Source organism: Berghia stephanieae, chromosome 1 (assembly GCF_034508935.2).
Source record: "Berghia stephanieae isolate SIO BIC M18660-M18661 chromosome 1, UCSD_Bste_1.3, whole genome shotgun sequence".
Taxonomy (NCBI): Eukaryota; Metazoa; Mollusca; class Gastropoda; order Nudibranchia; family Aeolidiidae; genus Berghia; species Berghia stephanieae.
The window spans coordinates 18848301-18875264 of NC_088360.1; the positions used below are offsets into that span (position 1 = coordinate 18848301).

General features: G+C 35.5%; 2 protein-coding genes across 4 annotated transcripts; one reads left to right on the forward strand and one right to left on the reverse strand.

Moving 5' to 3' along the window:
• Positions 1–2791: 2791 nt before the first annotated feature.
• LOC144969827 (uncharacterized) lies at positions 2792–12416 on the reverse strand. Of its 3 annotated transcripts, none has more exons than XM_078908906.1 (2): positions 12297–12416; positions 2792–7467 (listed from the first exon to the last, which is right to left on the reverse strand). In XM_078908906.1, exon 2 carries the CDS (start codon positions 7446–7448, stop codon positions 3288–3290), a length of 4161 nt encoding a protein of 1386 aa, XP_078765032.1. In that variant the 5' UTR covers positions 7449–7467; positions 12297–12416; the 3' UTR covers positions 2792–3287. The 3 variants fall into 3 exon arrangements, with proteins under 3 accessions (XP_078765032.1, XP_078765034.1, XP_078765033.1); XM_078908908.1 differs by lacking the exon at positions 12297–12416 and adding an exon at positions 11938–12043 and having other exon boundaries at positions 3189–7467; XM_078908907.1 differs by lacking the exon at positions 12297–12416 and adding an exon at positions 10427–10769 and having other exon boundaries at positions 3189–7467.
• LOC144969864 (delta(24)-sterol reductase-like) lies at positions 12157–26964 on the forward strand. Its single transcript, XM_078908909.1, has 9 exons — positions 12157–12893; positions 15713–15868; positions 17375–17480; positions 18329–18447; positions 19181–19444; positions 21116–21256; positions 21847–22044; positions 25285–25463; positions 26176–26964. Exons 1-9 carry the CDS (start codon positions 12651–12653, stop codon positions 26327–26329), a joined length of 1560 nt encoding a protein of 519 aa, XP_078765035.1. The 5' UTR covers positions 12157–12650; the 3' UTR covers positions 26330–26964.

A 26964-nucleotide genomic window follows, 5' to 3' on the forward strand; every position in this document is an offset into this window, starting at 1 on the left:
CATTCAACATTATCATCATTATCAATTAATCTAACATTAAATAAATCAATCAGTCAATCAATCAATCAACATGTCCTTGGTTTAGTTGTTCCAAATGAAATATTCAACATTTTTATTGCTGATGGAACGAACGTTGATTTGTAATTGTTAGTTCTACATTTAAAATCTGACAAAACCTTCTCCCAGATGGTAAAAGATAAACATAATAAATAATACTACTAATAATAATACAAATAATAATAATGGTAATAATAATAATAATAATAATAATAATAATAATAATAATAATAATAATAATAATAATAATAATAATGATAATAAAACCATTCAATCATCACAAATAATAGTAATACAGATAACAATACCAATAATAATAATAATAATAATAATATAAATAATAACAATAACAATAATAATAAATAGACAACATAACATTTGTATGACATGCAATTGAAAATTACAGATTACATTTTTTTTAAATAAAAAAAGATCACGTTTTTTTTAATGGTCTGGGATGAAAGTTTGAAGTATAGAATAGATGGACTCTCGAGTAAAGCTGATGTCGATGCTGACTAGGATAAACACATGACAAGCATTTGAAATAATGAAAAATGTAAAAAGAGAGCCGAGATAGAGAGCGAACAGGATATGTCGCAGACCTCATGATGTTAACTGTGGAGAGATGAAGAAACAAACATTGACTCTCCGAGGAGAGGGAGGATTGAGGACGAGCAAGAAACAGAACAGTTTAAACAAATTAAGACTTTTTAGTGCCAGCAAATGCCAAGGGTGACAGTCGCCTTGGATACGCTTTGTTTTTATTCTTAAGGGTTTTACAGCACTTGCAGTTCATTCAGGTCATTTTTGACGCCAGTAAAAAGGAAGACAATTAATTAGTTAAAAAATCTTGATTTACTATTTGAAGTAAAAGCACACAAGAAAAATTAAGGGGAATGGTTAAAATTGGGAACATGTAGACTCCAAGAGCAAACTATCAGTTAGTATGAGATCTTCTTAAAGTCTCAACAGAATCCCATTGATTCTCTCTAAGTCAAGGACCCCTTCCGGGGCCAGGGCAAAACTAAATAATCTCATTCAAAGACAAGGAAAAATGTTTGAAAAAAGACAGACAAAGCGGGATAATAGAAGACACTTGTTGTGTCTTCCATCCCCATTTATCTGTATTTTGTGACCTCCCGGCCCATGATGGAAGGTCAAAAAACCCCATCCAGACAACAACCCTGAATGGTTTTGTTTTACTCTTTGGCCAACCCGGGCCCACACTACTTTAGCATGACTCATGACCCATTCAGGCACCTTGGGTAACGCGAAGAGATGTAAAAAGGTCTTTGCAAAATAAAGATCTGTAATCAAAAAAATATATTTTGTGATGAACAGAAAAGATATTGAAAATAAAATTTGAACAATAAGATATACAATTTATTCAATTAAATCAACAAAACATTATCACAATTTCATCATTTTATATTTTTTTTAAATCTTAGAACACAAAAATAAAGATAAAGAAAGGTGCAGCCAAAAGAGAATAAGATCTACAAATTCAGCTGCGCTTTCAAGCAAATCAAACATCTTCTCCCCGCCCCCATCCCCCCCCCCTTAAATAAATAAATAAATAAATTTGACTATTTCCATTCCTGAAAGGCATGGCAGAACTTGAAACAAGCAGACACATTCCATGACAAGGACAAAAAGCAATGTCGAAAGTGAAAATAAATATATATATATATATACTTAAACACCAACAGGCACACCAAAATCCACGACAATACACCCCGGGTGGTTTTCAGATATGCAGGAAGTAGAAGAAACTAGAGCAATTGATACCCATGACCCCAACCCCTGCCCCCATTAAATTTTACAATGTATTATTTGTGTAAAACTTGTGCCGGGAAATCAAAACAAATTATTTTATTTCTAGAGAAGTTTTAAAGTGTCTGCATATTTATAGATAATAAATGCAGGAAGGTATGACTGTTATTACACCTACCTTCTCCCATATCTATGTAAAAGATGTGGTGACATGCACATATCAGTATATATAATATATAAATATCTGGGATGAGATTCAAAGTGCTAAAAAAATATAATACACATTTTTTATCACGTAAAAGATGCCACATTGAGTAACTTTGCCTCTTGTCGATTAGGACTAAATTTTTGTGGACTGATTTGTAAGAGACATTTCCCTTGAAAAAGACGTGATTTTCTGTCAAGAAAATAACTGCAACAAATATAAGAACTCTCAAATCGGTACCCTAGTAAACCCACAAAATCGAAAGAATCAAATTTTCCCTTTGCACCAAAGTTGTGCCATTCGACATTACCTTAGCCTCAATTGCTTAATTTGAGTAGATCGCTAAGAGGACACTTTTGATTTTCTTCCCCTGATTGAATGACAATCACAAAATCTAGTAAATCAAAATAAGACTAGTTCCTCAGTGTTACTGCCCAATGGTTTTAAGAGCAAGCTATGTGGTCTAGTGGTATGACACTCGCTTTCGGATCAGAAGGCCCTGGGTTCGGGCCTCGCGCTCGGCGCATAGCTGAGTCCTTGGAAAAGGCTCTTTACTCACATTCTCTCACCATACTCAGGTGTAAAATGAGTACCTGGCCGTTAACAGCGTTGTATTTGTCAGAAAAATTGTAATATCACTTAACAGGCGTCATGTCCCGTCCTACATGTTAAATGTTGCTGTTGACCATTGACCTCTTGTAAAGCGCTTTGATCACATTTATTGGATATTGCGATATATAAAGCTCAATTTTAAAATTTTTTTTTTTTAGAAATGCATGGGACATGCCCTAACAAATCTTGTCAACATGTGACAAAGTCTCTTTACATACAGTACTTGCTGGATTCTGGCACGTTTCCTGGAGAAGCCAATGAGCATGCTGGAGGAATCTGAATGTACTGAAATGTACTGAAGGTAACCAATATGTTCAGTCACCCAGCTCCAGTGTGGCGTATTGCAGAGTGTGCTGGATTTTGGCGTTCTGTATCCAACGGGGACTGTATTATAAGGAAACATTTTTATTAACTCACTCAATCCTAGAGATTTTTGCTGTTTTTCAAACTTGGAAAAAAAATAATGTATTAAAAATGAGCATGTTTTATTCAACTATCATTAACATGCAACAACTAAAAACATTAGCTTTGAAATTTTACCTATAATTTGTCTCAGAAAAATGTAATAAATAGGCATGGGGTAAAAGTAACCCAGGTAAATTACGGATATAGTCGGTATTAGGATTGAGTGAGTTAAAGTTTATGAACCAGAAGGATATACAATTGTATAGTTATCCCCTGTAATCATTGCATCCATATCCAAAGGCAACCCTGAATCATCCCCCACCTCCCCATCTTCACCCTTCTGACCAGCTACCAGGGCATTAACTGCCTGCTGCAGTGAGCTGGGCAACTGGCCAGAAGCATCAGTAAAATAGGTTAAAGAAACTGGCCCAGACTCGTCCAGGCCGTCTTGAAGAGCTAAATCTGTGCCAATAGCATTCTCTGCATTGTTAATGATGATGTTAATTTCATTATTATCACCCATCACTATTTCAACATTGGAGCCATCTTCTTCAATTAGCCCAGGTGGAATGTCTTGTTTAACATAATTTTGGTGGTCTTCGCTGATAAGAACTTGCATATTGTCAGCAGAAATGTCTTGGTTAGGTATACTTATATCAGAGGTAACTGTCTCTTCACTGGACTCTACTATCATGGGCTTAATATCAACAACTGATTCAGAAATTTCCTCCTCTGAAGCTTGAATAGGAACACCATCCAAAATGTCTTGGATACTAGAACTACACTTTTTGGCTCGGGTTTTATATGCTTTTCTCACTTGCCCAGCCTTACCCAGCCGTCTATTGTAAATTTTCATTTGTGATGGTGCAATTGGAACAGGATTATCTAATTTCATCTGCTCTTCATATTGAAAGAAATCCTCTTTATGAACCCGATGGACATGCATTTGCATATGCTTCCGCTGTGTACATTCTTTATCACACCACATGCAACGATAGTTGATTTTTTGGTTGTGAGTGGCAAGATGTCTTTTTAGATGAGAAGGAAGAGCAAAGCTAAGTTCACACAGATGACATTTATGTGGCTTTACGCCAGTATGTTGGGCCAAATGAATCCTCCAGTTTCCTTTTTGTGTAAAACCCCGACCACAATGTTCACAAACATAGGGTGTTTCCTGGGTGTGAATGAGAATGTGAACTCTTAACTCGGGTTTAGTACGAAAAGTCTTCCCACAAACGGCACATGAATGAGGTCTATTGTCGGTATGAGACTTTTTATGTTTCAGGAGATAGTCATTCAGGGCAAAAGACATACCACACAATTCACAAACAAAATTCTCTTTGGAATGATGTACTTTATTATGCTTGTTTAATTTTTGTAGAGTCAAGAATTTTTTGCCACATGTATCACAGCTGTAAACAGCTTTAGTGCGATGACGCATGACATGCTGTTTAAGAAGAGTTGGATTTTTGAATGATTTCTTACAGAGACTGCATTCAAGTTGCATGTTGACGTGCGTCTTAATATGATTATTAATAGCCCTTATGTCTGAATGTGTCTTTGGACATTCTGGACAATGAAACATACCCTCTTCATCCTGGATAATATTGGTATAAGATTTGCCAGCTTTTTTATATTCCTGAATGTGAACTTTACTTTTTTCGACTGCTTGTTTAACAATGGTGTTTTCTTCTTCGATAGGAAGACCTGAATCTTCAGCATGAATTTCCAAAAGATGCTTCTCTAAAGCTTTATATCCATAAATTACTTCATTACAAATAATACACGTATTTGAGAGTTTAGAAAAACCTTCATTTTCATGACATTCAGACATATGCCTCCTCCAGCCATGAACTGAGGAACAAATTTTAGAACAAAGATGACATTTGATTAGTCTCTTCTCAACACGCTTATCTTTCTCTTCCATGTGAAAATCGTTGTGCTGTTTCTTACGGAATGCAATAAATTTCTTTGTGGCAGGGTAATGGTCTTGGCAATTCAGTGAAATGTGTTTTTGAAGGTATTTGATACTGGCATACATTTTACCACAGTTGGGACAACCTACACCAGGATGAGCTTGCTTCCAGTGCAGACGACGCTCTTGAATTTTGTGAAATGTTAATCCACATAATGTACAAGGCAGTAGTCGCCTACCGGAATGTTGTTTTAAATGTTCCTGTAACATGAATTGGCATGGAAATGTAGCCGAGCAATATGTACACTGAAATGCCCCTAAATATCGAACTGTTTCAAAGCATTCATTATGGATTTTACTTCTATGTTCCCTATATTCTGAAGCAGACTGATAATGAGTTGAACATTGAAGGCAATGAAACAATATTCCTTTTTCAAAAAGAGACAGAGGCTGGCCTGAAACGAAAGGTTCATCAATTGAATTTTCATACTTAGAACTAGCCGACATAAATTTCATCTCCTTGCTGTCCATGGAGGCCTTTAATTGCATTTTTGAAGGATGCCATTTTGGTTTCATAACCACAAAATAATTGTTTTTGGTCTTATTTACCATTGAAGTTGACGTTTTAGAATTTAAGCTTGAAACTAAGGTTAATATTTGCTGAGTTTTCTCTAATTTAGCTTCTAATTTTTCTTTCAAACCAGGTGGAAAGAATTCTTGGTGGGTTTCTAACTTGTGATGCCAAAGCCCAGAATATGTTGAGAATTTCAAACCACATAGCTCACACCCGACTTTAATGTCTACTCTATCAACGCTGTCGGACTCTATATTACCATACATGTCATTATATTCACGCCTCCGATACACCTCCTCCTCTTGACTAGTTAAAATATTTTCAATTTTCTTAGCTGGATCGATCAGCAACTTTTCTTTTACTACAGGGCTCTGACGTAAATCATGAGAAGAGATTATTTCCTGGCAATCAACAGAATGTTTTCTTAATAAAACTACATCATCAAAACATTTGCCACAAGTTGCACATTTTTGAAGTGGGTGTGCTGACATCTGATGTTCTTGTAGTTCTTCTTGTGAACAAAACTTTTGATTGCAGATTGAGCACAACATTGTATTGCACTTTCCTTGCTTTTGTAAATGATTATCAAGCATGAATTTAAATGGAAACTTCTGATTACAGTGGATGCATGAATGAATTTCTTTTTCCAAAGTCAAAGATTTCCAAGAATTGGTGACCTGTTCGAGTTCAATAGAATGTTCTTGCTTCGAATGTAATTGCCATTGAGATGCTGATACAAATATCTTTTCGCACAAGTTACATGTGAAATATTTTGGACATGGGAAAGAGCTTAAGATTTTGTTTGCTATTCCCTTTGAAATATCTTCACACAGCTCAGCTATATTAAATTTAATTCCCTCATTACATTTTTGTACCATTAGAACATTGTTATCAAACTTATCTTTTGGTTCAGATAGGACATAATAATAAAGAGAAGATGAAAACTCATTTTCATTTCCAATGTCTTGTATGACTGGTTCATTTGACAAATCAGATTCTGTGTCAGTAATACACACATTCAAATGTGATTGTAAATTACGTTCCAAAACACAATCATCAACTGTACTAGTACTAGGCACACTTTCTTTACATTGGATCTGATCATCATCACACTCTTTCTTGATAACTTTTTCTACATCACTTTTATCTATGCTGAAAATATCACCTTGTTCAACTATCGAGCTTTCACTGTCAGGCAAAACAGAGGATGTACCTACTTGGTTTGAGTTTGATTGGGGCTTTGTCAGTGGGATAGGATGTTTGTTTGGCTTTGTGGTATGACATTCTGCAGCCAATGCAAGTGTCATCAATCGTGTATCTCCAGATGTTGAACTCTTTGAGGAAATGATTGAGCTGTCCACATAGTCATCTTTAAATTTGGAATTTTTAGTGGGTACCCTGCTTGAGCGCCTTAAAGATGGAGCTGCAGCTGATTGGTCTTTTACATTAGATAATGGTAAACTGGTTTCAACCTTCGTTTGCTGTTTAGATGAAGTCGGGCTGAGGCATGTCCTCATGGAAAATTGATCATCTACTTTAACTTCTATCTTGACTTTTCGAGGTCTGCCACGTCCCTTAGTCTTCTCACCAACCTCTTTCAATTCCGGTTTAATTAAGGAGCTTTTAGGTTCAATTTCAGGAATACTTTCATCGCTCTTAGGATCAGTGTCAGCTTCTTTCTCAGAATTAGATTTATTTTGCGACATCAAAAATGAGACTGTTTTTGATTGGATATCACTATCAACTTTCCTACCCATAACCCTCTCTAAATACTGGACTAGAGGAAACTGTTGTGAGCTGTATCCTCCTTTTGTGTGTAAAGTTATGAATAGATCATCAAGCTTCAATGAGTTTAAATTTACTGGTAGTGTTACATCATCAGAGGCTGTTGAACTTTCACACTCCATTGCTAGATGGTCTTCAATCCTAAAAATTGAAAAAAAAAAAGAGATAAAATCATTGTCAATTCTAATTGTACATGCTTAGTCAATTTTCACTCAGGCTAAATGACTGTCGTATAAAGTATAAAACAGCCTGCAAAATAGTTGCAAATACACAGTCCTTGAAGGGCCAGAAAACTGCAATTTCAACTATATATCCCTTTTCCCATGTACACTCACTTTGAGTACCATAGGGTGGGGAGGAGAGAAGAAATATTAATTATGGATTTCATATCCACTTAACCGTTAAAGCCCCATAGATTCCGGCCAAGCACTTCAACCTAACCCCAGCAGAGGGGAGGTAACTCTCTAAAAAATCCCACCCCGTTCAAGAAAAAAAAATCATAACTCTGCAACAAATCAAGATATCTTAATGAAATAAAAGCTAAATTGAAGCTGAATAATTGTTCTGTTTGTACATTTAATTGTTTTGACAACAGATAAAAAAATAATGATTGAAAAAAATTAATAAAATGTAAAATACCACACATTTTCAAGTGATTTTGTTCATTTTTTTTCTGCTTTTTGTTCATTTAAAATGTTTTCATGATATTTTGCAAAGCAATACTCGTTGCACAAGTATGTGTTACAAATTAAACAGCCAAAACAAGTCTCTCGTTGCCTGCCAGACTCTGTGCGGTTGTTTTCTTTGCGGCACACAAAACAAGTCTTTTTGCGTCCTGGCAATCGCACACGCTTATGCTTTTCAGGATCATGACAGGCCATCCCACGGACTGCTGTTTGCCCAGGTGGAGGTCTCTGTCTTGTAGTGCGACTTGAGAGTAGGGACCTCGCAACTTCTAGGTGGAATTTGAAGTGGTCCATTGGCTTTGCTTCATCCGGTCGAGGCATTTCCTTGTAGACGATATAGGCGTTGAGCACTGCCACTTCCAACAAGTAGTAAAAGCGGCACCTCCACTACTTTCTGCTCTTTCTACCAATCCCATAATATGATCTCAGCTGATCATTCAAGTCCACTCCACCCATGTTTGAATTGTAGTTAACAACAGCGGAAGGAATGTCCTTGCTAACAACTCCATCTTTGGTGCGTCGCTCGGTGCGCTGACAGTTGGGTGAACTGTCCGTTGATAGAATATTTATCTGCCTCTTATCCTTCCACACACATGCCAAAAGATCACCACATTGTCTGAATTTGGTCTCGCCGTTGCTCAGCACAATTTTCTTTAAATCCTTTGGCCAGAATTTTCTGTTTGGCCGAATTGTCCCGCAACAGTATGTGTCCCGTTCATGGAGGTCATACGCAAGCTGAACAGAAGAAAAGAAGTTGTCGTAAAAAAAATGGTGATATCTGTCAAGGTAATTCTGACCTAGAGACCAAACAACATGATGTCCGAGTCCTTTGTCCAAAGGGTGGTTTTCCTTCCCTGTGTAGAAGGAGAAGTTACATAAATAACCATTCGAAGGGTCGGCGCAACACCAAACTTTGACTCCCCAGGGATTTGGCTTGCCTTTGATATACTGTTTAAAAAAAAGGCGACCTGTAAAAGGAATCATTGCCTCATCAAAAGACAAGGCAGGACCAGGGTAGTAGTGTTTCTGAGAAGCGTTTAAAACAATGTTTATCATGGGACGAATCTTGTAGAGGGGATCATAACCCTGTTGTCCATGTGGAATCGCAGCCGTGCTGTCGGCAAGGTGAATATACCGGCTAATCTCCTCATATCGGTTCCTTGACATGGCTTGAGAGACACATGGTACACCTAGCAGTGGATCAGTTGACCAATAACATTTGAATCCAGGCATTTTGTGTATGCCAAACATCATGTTTATGTAAAGGAAGATTCGAATGTCATCCTCTGATATAGCTGACATTGATTCTGGAGCATTTCTTTGTTGTGCATAGAGGTTGGTTTGAGTAGTAATAAGTTCATAGAAAGAAGGTGGCAAGAACAAATCAACAAACTCCATGGGTGTACTGTCATGAGAAAGATCCAAATCAGTCAGAATAGGACCTTTACGGCGAGTAAAGATACCCATTTCGATATCTCTGAGCTGATCAGTCCAAGTAAAATCACGTTCATCACTACTCACATTGTCATCATCAATTTCACTCTCTTGACCTTCACCTGCATCATCTCCATGGTCAATTTCATCAAAATCGGCTTCTATGTCACTTTCATCATCTAAACCAGCTTCTTCAGCAACATTATCAGTCAAATTTTCATTAAAATGGGGCTCACTAATGAGGCGATTGAGATAATTGAATGCCATTGTTGACAAATTGAAGAGAAAACTACTTTCGTTTTCAAAAAATCATAGTTCCATTACCATTATATCGATTTTCATGCTTTAAAGAGCAAAAAACGGGCAAATTCTTCTGCTTCGATTTATTGTATCGATACTCACTGATATCTTAGGCGGAAATGTAGAAATAGCTATTTATGTAGTGGTTCAGTACAAATTTTCTAGCGGCCGGTAGCGGGCGGCTTGGGGCCACATACTAGCGGGCGGAAGGAGGCGACACGGGGCCTTATCGGTTAAACAGGCAGAGATAGAAAAACAAGAAAATGCTGAATGTAAGTAGCAAGCTCCCAAGGAAAAAAAGAGGTCATTCTAGTTCTAGACATTGTATTTATATGATAATACAAAAGTATCAATTATCTTTTCTTATTAAATCAATTTTGTAACTGCTAACGAAGCAATGAAGCATAATTGACTCTTTTGATGGAAAAAATTGAGATTACTTTAATTTAACCATAAAATAATTTCTCTAATTATTTATCCTGATCAGGGGTGAGAATTAAGAAAGGTGATAGAAACACTCCTGGCAATTATCGACATGTGAGTCTGACGGCAGTTCTGTGCAAAGTGATGGAAGCAACAATTAAGGAACACATGATGGAGCATATGGTCACAAACAATCTGTTCTGTGACGAGCAACATGGCTTTGTGCCTCAGAGATCATGCATAACACAACTAATTACCTGCATTGAAGAATGGACAGACGCCTTGGATAGGGGGGACCCGATGGATGTGGTCTACCTCGACTTTAAAAAGGCATTTGACACTATACCCCAAGAAAGGCTCATTCAAAAACTACACAGCTATGGCATCAGAGGAAAGATCAACGAATGGATATCTAGCTTCCTGCGCGACAGAAAACAGAGAGTCTCACTGAACAGGCATACATCACAGTGGTCGGATGTCACCAGTGGCATTCCACAGGGGAGTATTCTAGGTCCAGTATTATTCGTGGTATTCATCAACGATCTACTTGATGTTGTAATGTGGTCAGAATATTTGCTGACGATACAAAGTTGTTCGGACCTGTAGGAATGGAGAGTGACCGACGTACTATACAAGAGGATATCGAAAAATTATCATACTGGTCAGATAAGTGGCTGTTAAAGTTTAAAGCAAGCAAATGCAGCGTAATGCATCTTGGATACAAAAATACAAAGCACACATACAGAATGAGGGACAATAACGGAGTGTACCAGCAGCTAGGGGAAACAGAAGTAGAAAAGGAACTAGGAGTGCATGTAGGCAACAGACTATCCTTCCACTATCATGTCAACTGTGCAGTAAATAAAGCAAACAGAACTCTTGGAATTATTAAAAGAACATTCACTAGCAGAGAAATAATGAGATTATTAGGCAGCTCTACACTGCTCTGGTACGACCAACACTTGAATGCTAATGCACCGAGGATATCACAGCATGTCGGTGACAATGATAAAATTGAAAGGGTATAAAGGAGAGTGATGAAGCTTTGTTCAGACTTGAAGTATCTACCGTATGAAGATAGACTGAGGCATCTCAACCTACCATCACTCTACTACAGGAGACAAAGAGGAGACATGACACAAGTATATAAGATAATAAACGAGAAAGACAGAGTAGATAGAGACAGAGAGCAAATTCTACCAGAGAGCACATTTAATAGAGCGAGAGAACATAGCGATAAATTAAAAAAAAAAAAGATAGGCTAGATTAATGTAAGAAAATGCTCCTTTGGACTCAGAGTGACTGGAACAGCCTTCCAGAAGATATAATGAAAGCGAGGACAGTGAATGAGTTCAAAGACAAGTTAGACAAGGACTGGCATTACAAGCGTTACCGCCTCCTCCGCCCCAACCATGCAGGTGCGCGTAGATATATCAGAGATAGTGCAGAATGGGTATTACAGTTACAGGCATAGCCTTCAACCTGAAGAAGAGGTATCCAGGTGGTAGGCCCTAAAATTTTTTAAAATAATCTAGATAAGATTAACTTTGAAGCCTTTGAAGTAGAGTAAGTGAAAACTCTTTTTAAAAAAACGTTTTGATTTTATTATCAATGACTTTTACTTTTAATAAAAAAAGACATTGAAATTGTATAAGTATAAGTTTAAAGACTAAGAATTTGCAACACAGTTCAGTAGTGCAGACTACAGACCATGCCTTGGGCAGAAGAATAAATAAGAATTAACAGTTTAACAGAACAGGAGACCAACGGGCACTGGGTGAAAAATTTCCAATCAGTGCCAATACCACTGTTCAAAGTTTAAAGTGACGAATGTTTTTAGATGCATTGCTATCGTCAATAGTTTTTGAAAAGTTTATTTAAATATGTTTAGTGTTTCACAGCAGTTTGTTTTGAAATCAGAGATAAAATAAAAGAGAAAGTAAAAGTAGACTCGATCATAATTCTGCTGTTTAGTTGATTTTGTATTGAATCAAATAGCAACTCATAATGTCGATGCTCAAGTAAAATTAACTGCGATGAATCATATATTCTTTTCCTTTATGGAAAATATATAAAGCTGACTTTATTGCTGTCAAGAATAAAATAAATCATATAATAAGTACATACCTTCAAATTGCATTAAAGAAATTTAATCATATTGTTTTAACGATGGGATCAAACAAGATGGCGAATAAGTTTCACGAGCTTCCTCCAACCGCCCTCAGCCCCACCCCCGATGCATTTCCCTTCCGAGATTTTCATCGAGTTCTTTATTGACCGATGAACTGCAGATGATAGTTTGTTGTACCTAGGAGCAGCAGCGAGCGGCTTGCAGCAACAACTTGTGGAGAGATCAACACTGAACAGTTAGAGAAGAACAGAACTATAATATCCTCTCATTTCTTGTATTAAAGATAAATAGATTGAAGAAATCATTCAATCAAAAACAATTATAACATAACTTGGGGCTGTCGAAGCAATATGGAAGATTTATTTACGGTTTTATGTTACTTTACCGTGCCGGCAATTCTAACACTATCATGGATAAAGTACCGGGGTATTGAATATGTCACCATTCACTATAGATGGGTGTTTGTTTGTTTATTTTTGCTTCCCATCTCGGTGATGTATGATGGTTTTATGTACTTGAGAAATCGTGTGGTTTTTCATCTTAGCTCTGCTCCTAAACAACACGATGAACGAGTGAAAAGTGTACAAAGACAGGTACGTAGTACGTAGGTTATGTCATGTAGATATTGAATTGTGAAACGTATTTATGGTATTTCTGCATCGGATGGTGGGGATATCACCCACGAGTGGTGTTATTAATGGATGGAAAATGTACTGTTTTGGTTAAGAAATGAAGGTCCTGTTGCCAAATCTTATCTTTGGCAGCCGACCTATAGAGATTATTATGAAGTCCTAGCAGCCAACACATTATTTTTCGATCAAGAAATTTGAGAAATATTCACACAATAAAGATGGTCATTAGAATAATCAACAAAACCTTTAGCGACGACGAGTACTTTTTTGCAGATCTGATAATCCAAATTATAGGCTCATTTTTGTAATAGGAATACTCTCGAACTAACAAAATATTGTCCATTAGACTACAGCTTACGTTTAATCAAGCCCTTCATTTCGTGCAGTCATCAGAATTGCCAATATGCGCATCTTGGTCTAGAGGTACAATTCGCTCCGCTTATATGCTAAACTTTCCCGAAAAACAGAATTTTTTCTATATAATTACTCTGCTTAATCGCACACCATCTCAGCTTAATCGCTACACCTTGATTGGAGAAAAATATCTAATAAATACACAAAAAAGTAATGATTCAATCGATTTATTGGAATGGACAACAATATACGCCACGCACCAGCGGTGAACTGATATCTCAGGAGCAACTGGACTCCATCCAGCCACAGAAAAGACAATGCCAGGATAATGTAAATGAGGCTGAGTCATCAGAGTGTACACACCACCCCCGACAAACACTGAAAAACCTGACGTGCTGGACAAACGGTACGCCGCTTTATCCCAGAAGAATGCTTGACAGATGATATACCAAATTTGCTGAGATTGGAGACAAGGTTTATAAACAGCTTGCACAGAATAGAAAGCAATCAATGCTTTATGGTTACTATTCTTACTAAGGAGAGAGAGAGAGAGAGAGAGAGAGAGAGAGAGGGGAGAGAGAGAGGGAGAGAGAGAGAGAGAGGGCTTTCTGGGACCTGTATAAAATATTTTTTTAAACAATGAATGGGGACAGAACTAGTCATTACAGTAATCTAAGTGATAAGTTTTTATAAGATTCCAAGATGTGATTGAATGATCAAGTCGATGAAGTGGGGCTATTTTCATGAATTGGATTGGAGTAACAAAAGAAAACACGATCTAGTCAAGTTTTAGACTTGAAGGAAAAATTGAAATCTTAAAAATCTCAATTCTCAGTCCCACTAAATGTTACAATCATCCCTCCTTTTCTTTCCTTATGAAACTAACACATTCTAATTCAACTTCAAGCCATTCTACAACACTGCCATTTTGAACAGAAAATACAGTGTTGTGAGTTGTGTTCAGTGAGGGAAAAAAGAACTGGTTTCAGGTCAGGAGATGGTTTCTACTACTGCAAATAGCGATTTTACTGTGAAAATCACTATTTGCAGTAATACAGCAAATAAGCACGCCATTACTTAATTACTGCTGATTAAATCTAGAATTTTTATGGATAGATAGAGCAATATTCAGTGAGCAAAATGATAAAACTTCATCATTTGAAACAATTATTAATCTATATCAAAGTGCTTTTCACCAGATTCAAGAGACCTCAAAATCACTATGCAGTTGATGATGGGGTCTAAACCCCCCCCCCCCAAAAATAAAAAAAAACAAAAAAAAAAACAAAAAAACAACTCAACTGACACTGTGACAGATTAAAATCATTTTGCAGTTCATTGCCCTACCAGTTGAATCTGAGAGAGGAAAAATAAAAACTTCAGATTTGTCTGGGATGAAAATGGTAAATTACCATTTTCAGGTTCAAGTCTATGAGTTGCAAAAGACACATTGTGCCCATCATAGCAAATTTGTAACACATTTATCATATCACAAGAATCCCTTGTATTGTCATACTGTCCCCGCGGAATTATGCCATTTTTGGGGCAAAATTATGCCAATATTATGCCCCCAAAAAAGGCAAATTATGCCATAAATTCGACATTATGCCAAAAATCCGACATTTGTGCATGTTCTTGCGTACTTTTGTAATCCCCAAAATCTAATTTTCAAAATAAATATGAATACTGATAGGTTTAAAAGCTACATTTTCATTAAAAACAACTAAAAAGCAGAAATATATACCAGACTATTGTGTGTTTTTTTTAGGGTTTTACTGCGCTTGCAACACATTAAGGTCATATCAGCGCCAGTAAAGAGGAAGAAAATGGGATAGTAAAAAGTTCTAGAATTACAATTAAAGCACCCAAGAAAAAGTAAGACATAGGGGAACTAGGAACAAATCGGGATCAGATGTAGATTCCAAGAGCATACCACCAATGTACTGAGTTTGAGATCATCTATAAGTTTCTTCCGGACACAAGCACAAAATCCAACAAAGAAGAATACACTCAAATGCTTACATTATACATTGAAAATAACAACTATGATAATCATAATAGAGAGATGATTTACAAGGAAAAAAATACAAGGCCAACATTTTCTGTAAAAAAAAGAGGCAATTTAAAAATTTTTTTTTTTTTGCTTTTTGCTGACGGATGCGGAGTCGGATGCGGCTGCATCGGATGCCGATGCGGCCGCATTTTCCTGAAGGGACAGGTCATAAATTCATCTTCTGTTCTAGGCATGTGAAAGATATGTTGAAATGATATGGCGTCTTCAATGTTATGTCAGATGGTGTTTAACAGTTTGGAAAAAAATAAAATCTCATTCTGATGATTAATTTATGTAAAAATTCCACTATATATATACATTTAAAGCTAGGTGTTGTAATAATAATAATAATTCTTTTTGATAATCACAACAGGTGCGAGAATGGAATACAAGTGGCAGGAAGAATCGGATGTGTACTGCCAGGCCTGGTTGGGCTACAATGAGTTTCCGTCAGGGGTTATATAAAAGTACCATGACAAATATTGAAGTCAACCTTATTGACATATTGGAAGTGGATACTGAAATACAGGTATTTAAAAAATGCTCTCATAAGATGTCTTAAAAGTAAGGAAAAGCATATTATTACATGATTTATATATCCTGAAAATAACGCTTTTTCTTCTTCTTCTTCTTCTTCTTCTTCTTCTTCTTCTTCTTCTTCTTCTTCTTCTTCTTCTTCTTCTTCTTCTTCTTCTTCTTCTTCTTCTTCTTCTTTTCTTCTTCTTCTTCTTCTTTTCTTCTCTTCTTTCTTCTTTCTTCTTCTTCTTCTTCTTCTTCTTCTTCTTCTTCTTCTTCTTCTTCTTCTTTCTTCTTCTTCTTCTTCTTCTTCTTCTTTCTTCTTCTTCTTCTTCTTCTTCTTCTTCTTCTTCTTCTTCTTCTTCTTCTTCTTCTTCTTCTTCTTCTTCTTCTTCTTCTTCTTCTTCTTCTTCTTCTTCTTCTTCTTTTCTTCTTCTTCTTCTTCTTCTTCTTCTTCTTCTTCTTCTTCTTCTCTTCTTCTTCTTCTTCTTCTTCTCTTCTTCTTCTTCTTCTTCTTCTTCTTCTTCTTCTTCTTCTCTTCTTCTTCTTCTTCTTCTTCTTCTTCTTCTTCTTCTTCTTCTTCTTCTTCTTCTTCTTCTTCTTCTTCTTCTTCTTCTTCTCTCTTCTTCTTCTTCTTCTTCTTCTTCTTCTTCTTCTTCTTCTTCTTCTTCTTCTTCTTCTTCTTCTTCTTCTTCTTCTCTTCTTCTTCTTCCTCCTCTTTCTTCTTCTTCTTCTCTTCTCTTTCTTCTTCTTCTTCTTCTTCTTCTTCTTCTTCTTCTTCTTCTTCTTCTTCTTCTTCTTCTTCTTCTTCTTCTTCTTCTTCTTCTTCTCCTCTTCTTCCTTTCCCTCCTTGGGGGAAACTCTACAAAATGCCTTTCCCGTGGGCATAGTGTTCAGGAATCTAATCACATGCTTGAACCACGGATTTGACTAGATTATGATAGGACTCCAAGACCATATGTGTAACACATGTACTTGAATACAGTTCCTGAAATTGTCTCTCAATATATAAGAGGATATATCATTTTTCATGTTTAGCTATTTATGAAGGATGATTTGTTTCAAGTAATACAGAAACTTACCAAATCGAGTTATGAAAGAAACTGCATAAATGAAACAGCTCAATATTTGACTAAAATCTTTCAATGATCCCTTGACAATGATTGTAATCTAAACATCTTTTTTTATATAACATATTGTTCTTTCTTTCTAATCCCAAGTAATATGGCACAAGAAAGAAAAACATTTTTTTTCAGAAATAGTCTCTAGTTCGTCGTAAAGTTAATAATTGGAATAGCCTTAAATTTAAAACAAAAAACGATAGTTCTGATCAGTTTAAGAAATTGAAATTGATTGACAAAGTTATATAATTAATTTAAATAAGAATATGATTAATGTTTGGCATAATTTTTTAAAAAGTAATTTATTACGATTGCTTCAATATTATATCATGTATAAGGTATTGAAAGGACATGTTCACCTGTTAGCCTTTTAGAAGATAAGATAATTTATTTCACAGATTGTTCGTGTAGAGCCTTTGGCCACAATGGGTCAAGTGACAGCTTGTTTGAATCCTCTAGGATGGACACTTCCCATATTGCCAGAGCTGGACGATCTTACTGTTGGTCAGTACCAAATTAAATTCAGGTCTCACCGGTCCCTCTTCACTTTAGCACTCTTAAACCCTCTTGATTGATTTGGTTACCTCAGTGGTATAAAGTAAATGTTACTGCTCGAAGCTCGAAGAACTAAATGATAATGTGAAATTGGAATGTAAGCTTCAATCTAATTACAAAAACAGATCAAATGAATGTTTCGGGTTTCCCCTTTATCAACAAAACAAGGTGAATGAAACACCACAGATGATTGAGATAATGTGGTAGTGGCGTAGTTAAGATGAATAAACAAAACATTGGCCAACCATAAATTTACTTTTTAGTGTCTAGGCCACTGTCATGTAATTCTAGATTGAAACGGGAGGTCACGTATGAAAAGATGATAATGATTATAATAAATATAGCTTGTATGACCCCATATATTGCAAATATAAGAGGACTCTACGTCCTTTGTAAATTTCCAGAGATAATCAAATTAGTTGTCCTCTTTTGTACAAAAATGATTTCCTTTTTGTTTTTTGACTTTTGTTAACTTTTGGTTAGTCTTAGGCCTGGGAAACATTGGTAAGTTTGGGAGAAATAATACAATGGAAATAAAGATAAAGGGAGTAAATCTGACTCATGAACAACACAAAAAAAACGACATTTCGGCCCTTGGCCTTTATCAAGTAAACACAGAATACATATATATTTATATTAGATTGTCAAAGATTGATAAAGGCCAAGGGCCGAAACATCGTTTGTTTTGTGTTGTTCATTCACGAGTCAGATTTACTCCCTTTATCTTTATCTCCAATTTATTGACTCATTTAGGCACCTCTATTTATTAGAGAAATAATACACTTTGTTGTTCTCAGGTGGATTAATCATGGGGGTCGGCATAGAGACGTCGTCACATATTCATGGGCTTGTTCAGCATTGTTGTCTTAGCTATGAACTGGTTACGGCAGATGGTAGTGTCGTCACTTGCTCCAAGGTTGGTAAAAGATTTTTGTACATGATTAAAGATATATTTACCACTAAACGATTCCTGTTGTCAATAGACATTTTTTGTTTACTACATGGAGAATATCATTTTGGTGGAGAGAGAGAGAGAGAGAGAGAGAGAGAGAGAGAGAGAGGGAGAGAGAGAGAGAGATAGAGAGAGAGAGAGAGTGTGTATATGTGTGTATGTGTGTATGTGTGTATGGGTTCTTTAGCAAGAGAGAATAGAAGATGGACTCATCTGGGCGTCTCCCCATGGAATCAATAAGCTCTTTTCAGTAGTGTCAATCTTGTAATGCGTATCAGTAAAAGTCATAGTGGGTGTTACTGTAGTTCCTTTGTTTAATCTTATAATCACTGGTCTCAGCTGTTGGAAGGGTAGAATTACGGATTGAAGGAAAGGAATAACAAATGTAGTATGTGTACAATGGGAGAGATTGTGACTTCTTTTACAAAATATATATCGTGATTGCATAAAATTGAATTGAATTATTTATAATTTATTTAAAGTAATATTTTGACAAAATATTACATACTTTTAAAAGAGAATAGGTCTTGATTATTTCTGAAAATATCGATTATCTTAACTTGACATGTAACTTTAATCAACTTATTGAGAAAATAAAAGTGGAATAAACAAGAAAAAGAAAAAGAAAAGTCAAACAGATACACTCCTTTACCATTACTTATGCAACAATTTAGATAATCTTGATATCTTTTCTCAGGATGAAAACCCAGACTTGTTTTATGCTGTTCCATGGTCTCATGGTACCCTAGGCTTCCTAGTCTCAGCAGAAATGTGCATTGTGCCTGCTAAAAAATATGTGAGATTGGAGTATACACCAATGACAACACAGCATGACCTGGTGCAAGCCTTGAATGATACGGAAATAAATGCAAAAAGTCAATTTGTTGAGGCATTGGTCTACTCAAGAAGTACATCAGTATTGATGAGGGGCACCATGACTGACGAGGTGGAAAATAGCAAGGTAACAGATTTTTTAAATAATATTTCTTTTATTTGGTAATGGATAAAATCAGTTAGTTTGGCACAGCAACTACAAGACCGCAATGTAGTTAGCTAATGTCTAAGTTTGATCACCTTTCTATTGTTTTGTGATAAATAGACATCGAGAGACAAATCAAAGAAGAAATAAATGATATGGATAAATTGATGAAATCAACGCTTCACCAAATAAAAGCAAGGCCGGAAAGTTGCCCCCAGAAAAACTACAAGTTAATGAAAACTTGTAAAATAAGGGTTTTTATTAGCTGTTCCATCAATAAAACTCTTTTATTTGCTGACTCAAAATATTAATAAAAATAAAAATACGAGTCATACATTCTCGTGTTTTGAACCATTTAAACCACAAAATGTGATGGTACTTGTTTGTATGAAATATTCATATGGTCAGCAAGAACTATATTCTATTTAGTAATGGCATTGTGAACCTCAGTCAGATTTCAACTAGTCTGCTTTTTCATACTCTAGCCAAATGTAACAATTTCAATCACTTTCATAGCCACAAGCAAGTTTTTTTTTCTTTTTAACGGTTCTAAAGTATAACACCTAGTCTATATTTTGTTATGGATGCAAGACATGGACAATGAACACTGGGCTAGAAAAAAAGTTTTTGCTTTTGAAATGTGGTGCTATGGACGGAGGGAAAGGTGTCATGGAAAGAGCAAAAAATGAAACAGAATGGTATTGGATGGACAAAGTATAAGAAAGAAAGTACTTCTGGTGACTGTAAAGCACAGAAAGTTGGCGTACTATGGCTATATACGACGCCACAAAAGTCTCCAGAAGTCATTACTTGAAGGAGAGATTAATAGGAAAATAGGGAGAGGCAGACAATGGTTGGGAAATATTAAAGAAATGACTGGGAGATTGATGAAGGAGAGCTCAGAGATGGCACTAGACAGAGAATTGTGGAAGACCATGCCATCTAACCTCCAATATGGAGATTGAGGTTTTTTAAAAAGTTTTGTTTTGTTTTTAACTTAACAAAAAACTTAACTTTAATAATTCGTGTATTATTGATCGTTCTTACTTTAAACTCAATTTTCCTCACCTAATTGATTATGATATAATCATGGATGCAAGAGTGCCGGCTAAAGCCGGCCTGCCGGCCGATTGGATTACAGAAAAAAACGTCGCCGGCTTTTTGCGATTTGGATTGATTTTTATTTTTATTTATTTATTTTTTTTTTTGGTCCAATGATCCCACCATATCTGTTCTAAGACAGTCCATGAAAAGGAAGCACCAGACACCTATCATGGACTTCTTCACTAAAAAACCAAAATAAACATAACCATATGTTATCCCCTGAGACTGTGATAGTACACTTTTTAAATTTTTTAGTTTATTTTTGTATATTTTAAAATTGTGCAACTTGTGACAAGAGACTTAACAAATTACTGCATTACAACCTTTGGATTAAACATACAACAATTGTGGACTACTATTATGAAGACTAGATGCTGAGAACAAGACCTCAAATGACGAGGTAAGTCCGTGAATCTTGCAGGCTTTTTCAGATTATATGTCTGGTCATAAGTAGACTTGCAGGCTTTTTGAAGTCCAGTTGCTTGCACCCATGTATAATACCAGATTGACTTGATGGGTCACAATTGCATCTGCTTTAATTCTTTACAGATTAACAGTATAGGCCACTATTGGAAGCCTTGGTTCTTCAAGCATGTTGAGAGCTACTTGAAGACAGGCCCTGGTGTGGAGTACATTCCATTGCGTCATTACTACCACAGACACACAAGAAGCATTTTCTGGATGTTGGGGGTAAATAAAAGCTATCTTTTTTGCTTTGAAAAAAAAAAATGTTGTCCTTATTAGGACAATTCTCATAATGGTTTATTTGTTCATCTCTCGCATTATAATGTGATTTGAGTGTTTTGCGCTTCAAAACTTTTGAGGAGTTCACCTTTATTATAATGCTGGTATTCATATTTATTTATATTTTACATACTTAGCCAAATGTTATAACCGGCTAGACATTTGTTATAATTATAGAGCGATATCGACCAAATATCTAGAATATATTAACCGAATCCATTCTGATAAACTATCATTTTTTTGTTCATTTCATACTTACTCCATTTACAGAGAAGATTCTATAATTCATGAATATTATTATTCAAATCATAATTAAGACCTAAAAGTCTGTAAGTTCTAAAAAACAAAAAGGTCATAACATTGGATCTTGAGTTGTTACTGGTTTTTATTGTTTTTTAATTCAGATTTTTTGCAAAGAAATAATATTTAGATATTCCTATTTAAATAAAATAATGTAAATTATGTATAAAACATGCATATTTACTTGTCTGGCCTGGATATTTATAAAATATGGCATTAAATACCCCCTCTAACAGGACATTATCCCATTTGGCAACAACCCACTATTCCGTCTGCTGTTTGGTTGGATGGTACCTCCTAAGGTCTCTTTGCTAAAACTTACAATGGGAGAAACGGTGAAAAGGATGTATGAGAAGTACCAGATGATACAAGATATGCTAGTGCCCATGAAGGACCTCGGCCAAAGTCTAGACTACTTTGATGAGCATCTGAATGTGAGTAGGCCATTCACATTTATTTATTTGTTTGATTAGGAAAAAAAATGGTTGGTGTAACCAGTGTTGGAAGATTAAATAGGTACTGATATTCCAGGACTGCCTACCATCCCGCATTTTGCGGAACTATCCTGCAAAAGCATGTCAGATCCCGCACAGTGTTATGAAAATCCCTCAAAAGAAGCAAATGTAGGCTATGAAATCACGGATGTCACGTGCGGGATAAAATAGTGTCTCAGATCGTAATGAATCAGTCATGTAAACATAACCATAGCCAGGCGCAGCATCTATAGTCATGTACGTTGTGATAATGCACACAGATTTGATTTGAATCGTCTTGTGGTATCCATAGACATTTTTTACAGACTGTGACTACTTTCCTTTTCCTGTCGCGCATTTTAAAATTGCATTTTCTTTCTTTTGTGCATATTTGCCTTTGTTCCTCTATTTGTGTTCTCCTCACAACTTCACTCACTCTGGGATATCCTGATTCTTTAATCTTAAGTGAGCTGTTAGATATAGATTTACGTTTATTTTGTTAAATTTGTGATCCGTGTTTTGGTTAGATCAAGAAATCTACTGGGCCTACCAGTTCTAGAGCAATTTTTAAAAATGGCTACTCCAGCCAAGAGACAAAAAGGCGAACAGAAATATCGAGAGCAATACACTGGAACATGACCTTTCATACAGAAGTTAAAATTTTATGTTCTTTGGGTGTCTTTTGATTGGCTGAAACACATTTGAACCTGAAAAGTGTTTTGTTGTGCACTTTGTTCCTTTTTGACGTTATTGTATTAATATTTGTTTAGTATTTGTGACCCTCCGCCTTGAAGCAGTATTAAGTCGTGATTTGGAAAACGAAGAAAACCGGTTTTAAAGTGGAAATGGTCAAAATGATCAAATTTCAGTTTTTGGTTGTTTCAGAAACTACAATCATTTTTCTACATGAAAACATAATAATTCAACATAAATACTGACGATAAGTTATATAAATTTCAAGTTTAAAAATGCAACTATCAGTGAAACATTCAAAATGAGAGTTGACATTCTCTCAGATAGCCACCCTTTCCAAGGCTTAGTAATACCGAGTCTTTTTCTCCACCAATAAGATGTAAGATATCACAGCAAAGGGCGTGTCTTTATCTATCTCAGAGAAAGCATGGCTGTTTCCACAATTTCATGGTTCAACCAATAATGAACTTTAAAAACTGTAAACAAGTCTAGGTTTTTCCCTGACAACCTAACAAATGAATGATTCTGATTGGTCAACGCTCATCACATGCGCTGTCGCCCATAATGCTCGAGGGATGCTTCATGACGTCAGCATGTGTGTGTTACATATGTGTGTGTTTGTGCATTTTGATACACACCACGTGCTATGTATTTCTTTGTCTAGCTGCATTGTGATCGAGGTTAGGGTCCTCCTTTGTCCCTCTTTTTTTATTCAAGAAATCATAGGACATGCTAAGACTTAATAGGACAACAGTTGCCTAATCTTACACTTACAGAGATTGTTGTAGGATAAACATTTAATTTTAAGTACAAAAGCAGAATAATAGACAGAGCCTTCAACAATTAATGAACTGTAACTAAAAAATGAAATGGATAGATAAACAGAGAGACAAACCTATTAATGGATAAATAGATATGTAGATAGATAGATAGATAGAAAGAGAGATTAGATAGATAAATAGATAGATAGATAAATGAATAGATAAGTAGATAGATAGATAGATAGATAGATAGATAGATAGATAGATAGATAGATAGATAGATAGATAGATGAAGAGGAGAGAGAGAGAGACAAAAGAGAGAGAGAGAGAGAGAGAGAGAGAGATGTTCGTTTGGTCGTGCTTTCTCTGTATACTGAAAGAGGGGGGGGGGGGAGTCTTTTTAGACAATCAACAATGTGGGTGAACGCAAAGGAAAATTTGAGAGATTCAATAACATGTTTTCATGTAAGTCACTACACAATAAGCCCCACCCTTCCTCCTCAAGCTGTCATCTGACTCAAAATGGAAACCATGCAATGAATGATTTGACCAGCCCATTTCTTTAATTGCAATCTCATTGGTCAATATGTTTCCAGTCGATTGACTAAGACTTACTTTGAAACAAAATGCTTTCTTAAACTATCCCTACAATTCTTTGCTCCGCCTCCATCCCTTCCTTCATGTCAACCTCACTCTCTCCGTCTCCCTTTTGTTTCTTTCACACAAACAAACACACACACACAAACACACACTTATACAGGTTTCAATCTTTACGCTATTTCCCTCCCGTCCTCTGCACAAGCAGTCTCTCTCCCCTCCCCTCTCGCTCCTCTTTTTCTCCATCTCTATTTCTTTCTCTCTCTCTCTCTCTCTCTCTCTCTCTCTCTCTCTCTCTCTCTCTCTCTCTCTCTCTCTCTCTCTCTCTCTCTCTCACGTGTGTGTGTTTTGTGTGTGTGCGTTTGTGTGTATTTTACTCTCTCATTCTTTCTCTTCCTCTCTCATCCTCTTTCTTGATAATTCCCTGCCCACCCAGCTTCACGTAGTTTCAAAACTGTACTTTGAAATTATAAATCCTTCTTTAACTTTTGGCATTTTGAAATCGTATTTTCTCTATTAAATAAGTCAAAAATTTCACATTAATAATTCTTATTTCATTGATTCTTTATTTAGATATCAAAAATTCTTGAAAAAGTGAGCAATGTCATAAAATTGTCGGCATTTTTTTTTTTTTTTTGGTGTTTTATTTATTTTAAGAACATCTTACATAATAATGAATAACTACAGAAGTAATAATTGGATTGTTTCAAAAATATGTAGGTACATTCTTAAATGTATAATCTAAGCTCATGCCAAATTTCACTATTATCGTCAAATTTTCAATGCCTGTATCTAAGGAGTTATCTTTGCCCATTGATTTGACTGCGTGAAAACGGTGCCTCACTTCAAAGTCGATTTTCTCAAAACTTGGCTTTTACACTCTCCCTACTTCAAACGGTCATATCTCGGCAATGAACAATCAGAATTGTATAAATTTGGTATCAAATTTTAAAGCATAAAATAAGCTATGATTGGTATCAAAAACCCAAAATTGAAAAATCCGACTTAATACCGTTTCGAGGCGGAGGGTCACATTTTTGCTTCACGCAGCCTCATTCATCTCTGTATTATGCATGTCTGCTATTTTAAAATTATTTATGGTATGTACTTGTAAATAACTCTTTGAATTCTTTTCATTTCATTTATACAGATGTATCCTTTATGGCTATGTCCCTTCAAACTATTTAACCAGCCAGGGCTAGTACATCCTCGCACTGGTAGAGATGAGATGTTCGTTGACATTGGAGCATATGGTACTCCGAAAAACAAAGATTTTAGCACAGTGCCTTCAACACGGAGTCTGGAGGATTTTGTTATCAAAACCAATGGGTAAGTTGAATGATGATGATAATGAAAATTTCTATAGCGTCCACTTACATTATAAATGCTCATTGGTGCTTCACAATATATAATACATATATTATAAACAATTAAATATTAAACTTTATATACAAATATACACAATACATACCTAATAATAAATATCTACTCACATATATGATATACATGCACACAAAGGCACACACACCTACATACATAGCCTTATATAAAATGATGATAATAATAAAGGGGGAATAAAACTTATTACAGGGGGCCAGATCAGACACATCACAGTCATTTAGAGATTTTCTAGCTCTATTTTACCAAACCGCCTAAACAGCTCAGGTTTAAGAAGTTGTTTGATCTCCGATAACTATGGACAATGTATATGACGGTTATATACAATTATACACATTTTTAGTTGCGTATTTACAAATTGATTGGAATGGAAATTCAAAATATGAATTATACTTGTGGAAAGATTTCTTCATCTAGTCGAAATGAACTTTCAATGCAAATAAACAAAGACATTGAAATATAATTTTTCAAGACCATTGATTTAGAGGGATTTAGTGTTGTCATGGCAGTTTAACTTTAACGAGCCTAACTTTAATACCATTTATTAGTCCAAAGATCCTCGTTTGTTTTGTTGGCAACTGGATGTTTTAAATCTTTTCATGGAGAGTATTTACAGAATGTATATTATCTTATCTTTGATCAGATTCCAAATGCTGTATGCAGACTCCTATCTCAGCATGGCTCAGTTCCGTACTATGTTTGACCACAGTCTCTATGATAAAATGAGAAAGGAGCTCAACTGTGAAAAAGCTTTCCCAGAAATCTATGACAAAGTCAATCGCAGAGCCAGGAACTAGTTTTTGCCATCTTCATCTTCAAGTTTTTGTTGTCATTGTTATTTCCACATGATATTATTGTTTCGTTTACCATTGTCTCGTAATGCATGGAGGTGTGATCACAACTACCACTTTTTTTATATTGTTGATTTTTAAAAAGTTTAAGAAGAGTATAATACAATGCTTTACTATCAAGTTTTACATCCAGATGACCATTTCCAATGATAATATTGACATTATATTCATCAATATTTCTTTTTTGAAAAAAAAACATATTTAAGGATCATTGCCTTAATTGTAGATTCTATTTGTCTGTTTTTTTGTTTGTTGTTGTTTGTTTTTTAAACAACGTTACTTGTCATAAAATTTTACATATTTAGTAGTATTTTGTTTGTTTAATGTTTGGTGGACTGTAATGTTTAATAATTTTGATTCCAATGGATGAAGTCAATATAATTTAACTTGATACCAGATTAGTTTAGAACTTTTGAATACTTTACAAGTGACAATGTCAAGAACTATTTATTTATACACGAAGGAGGAGATGCTCAGATATTATTTACATTCAATCATTTTTAATTGTTTTTCACATTCAATCACTTTAGACTTCCTTACATTCAGTCATTTTTGATTGTTCTTTACAAAAAAAAAAAAAA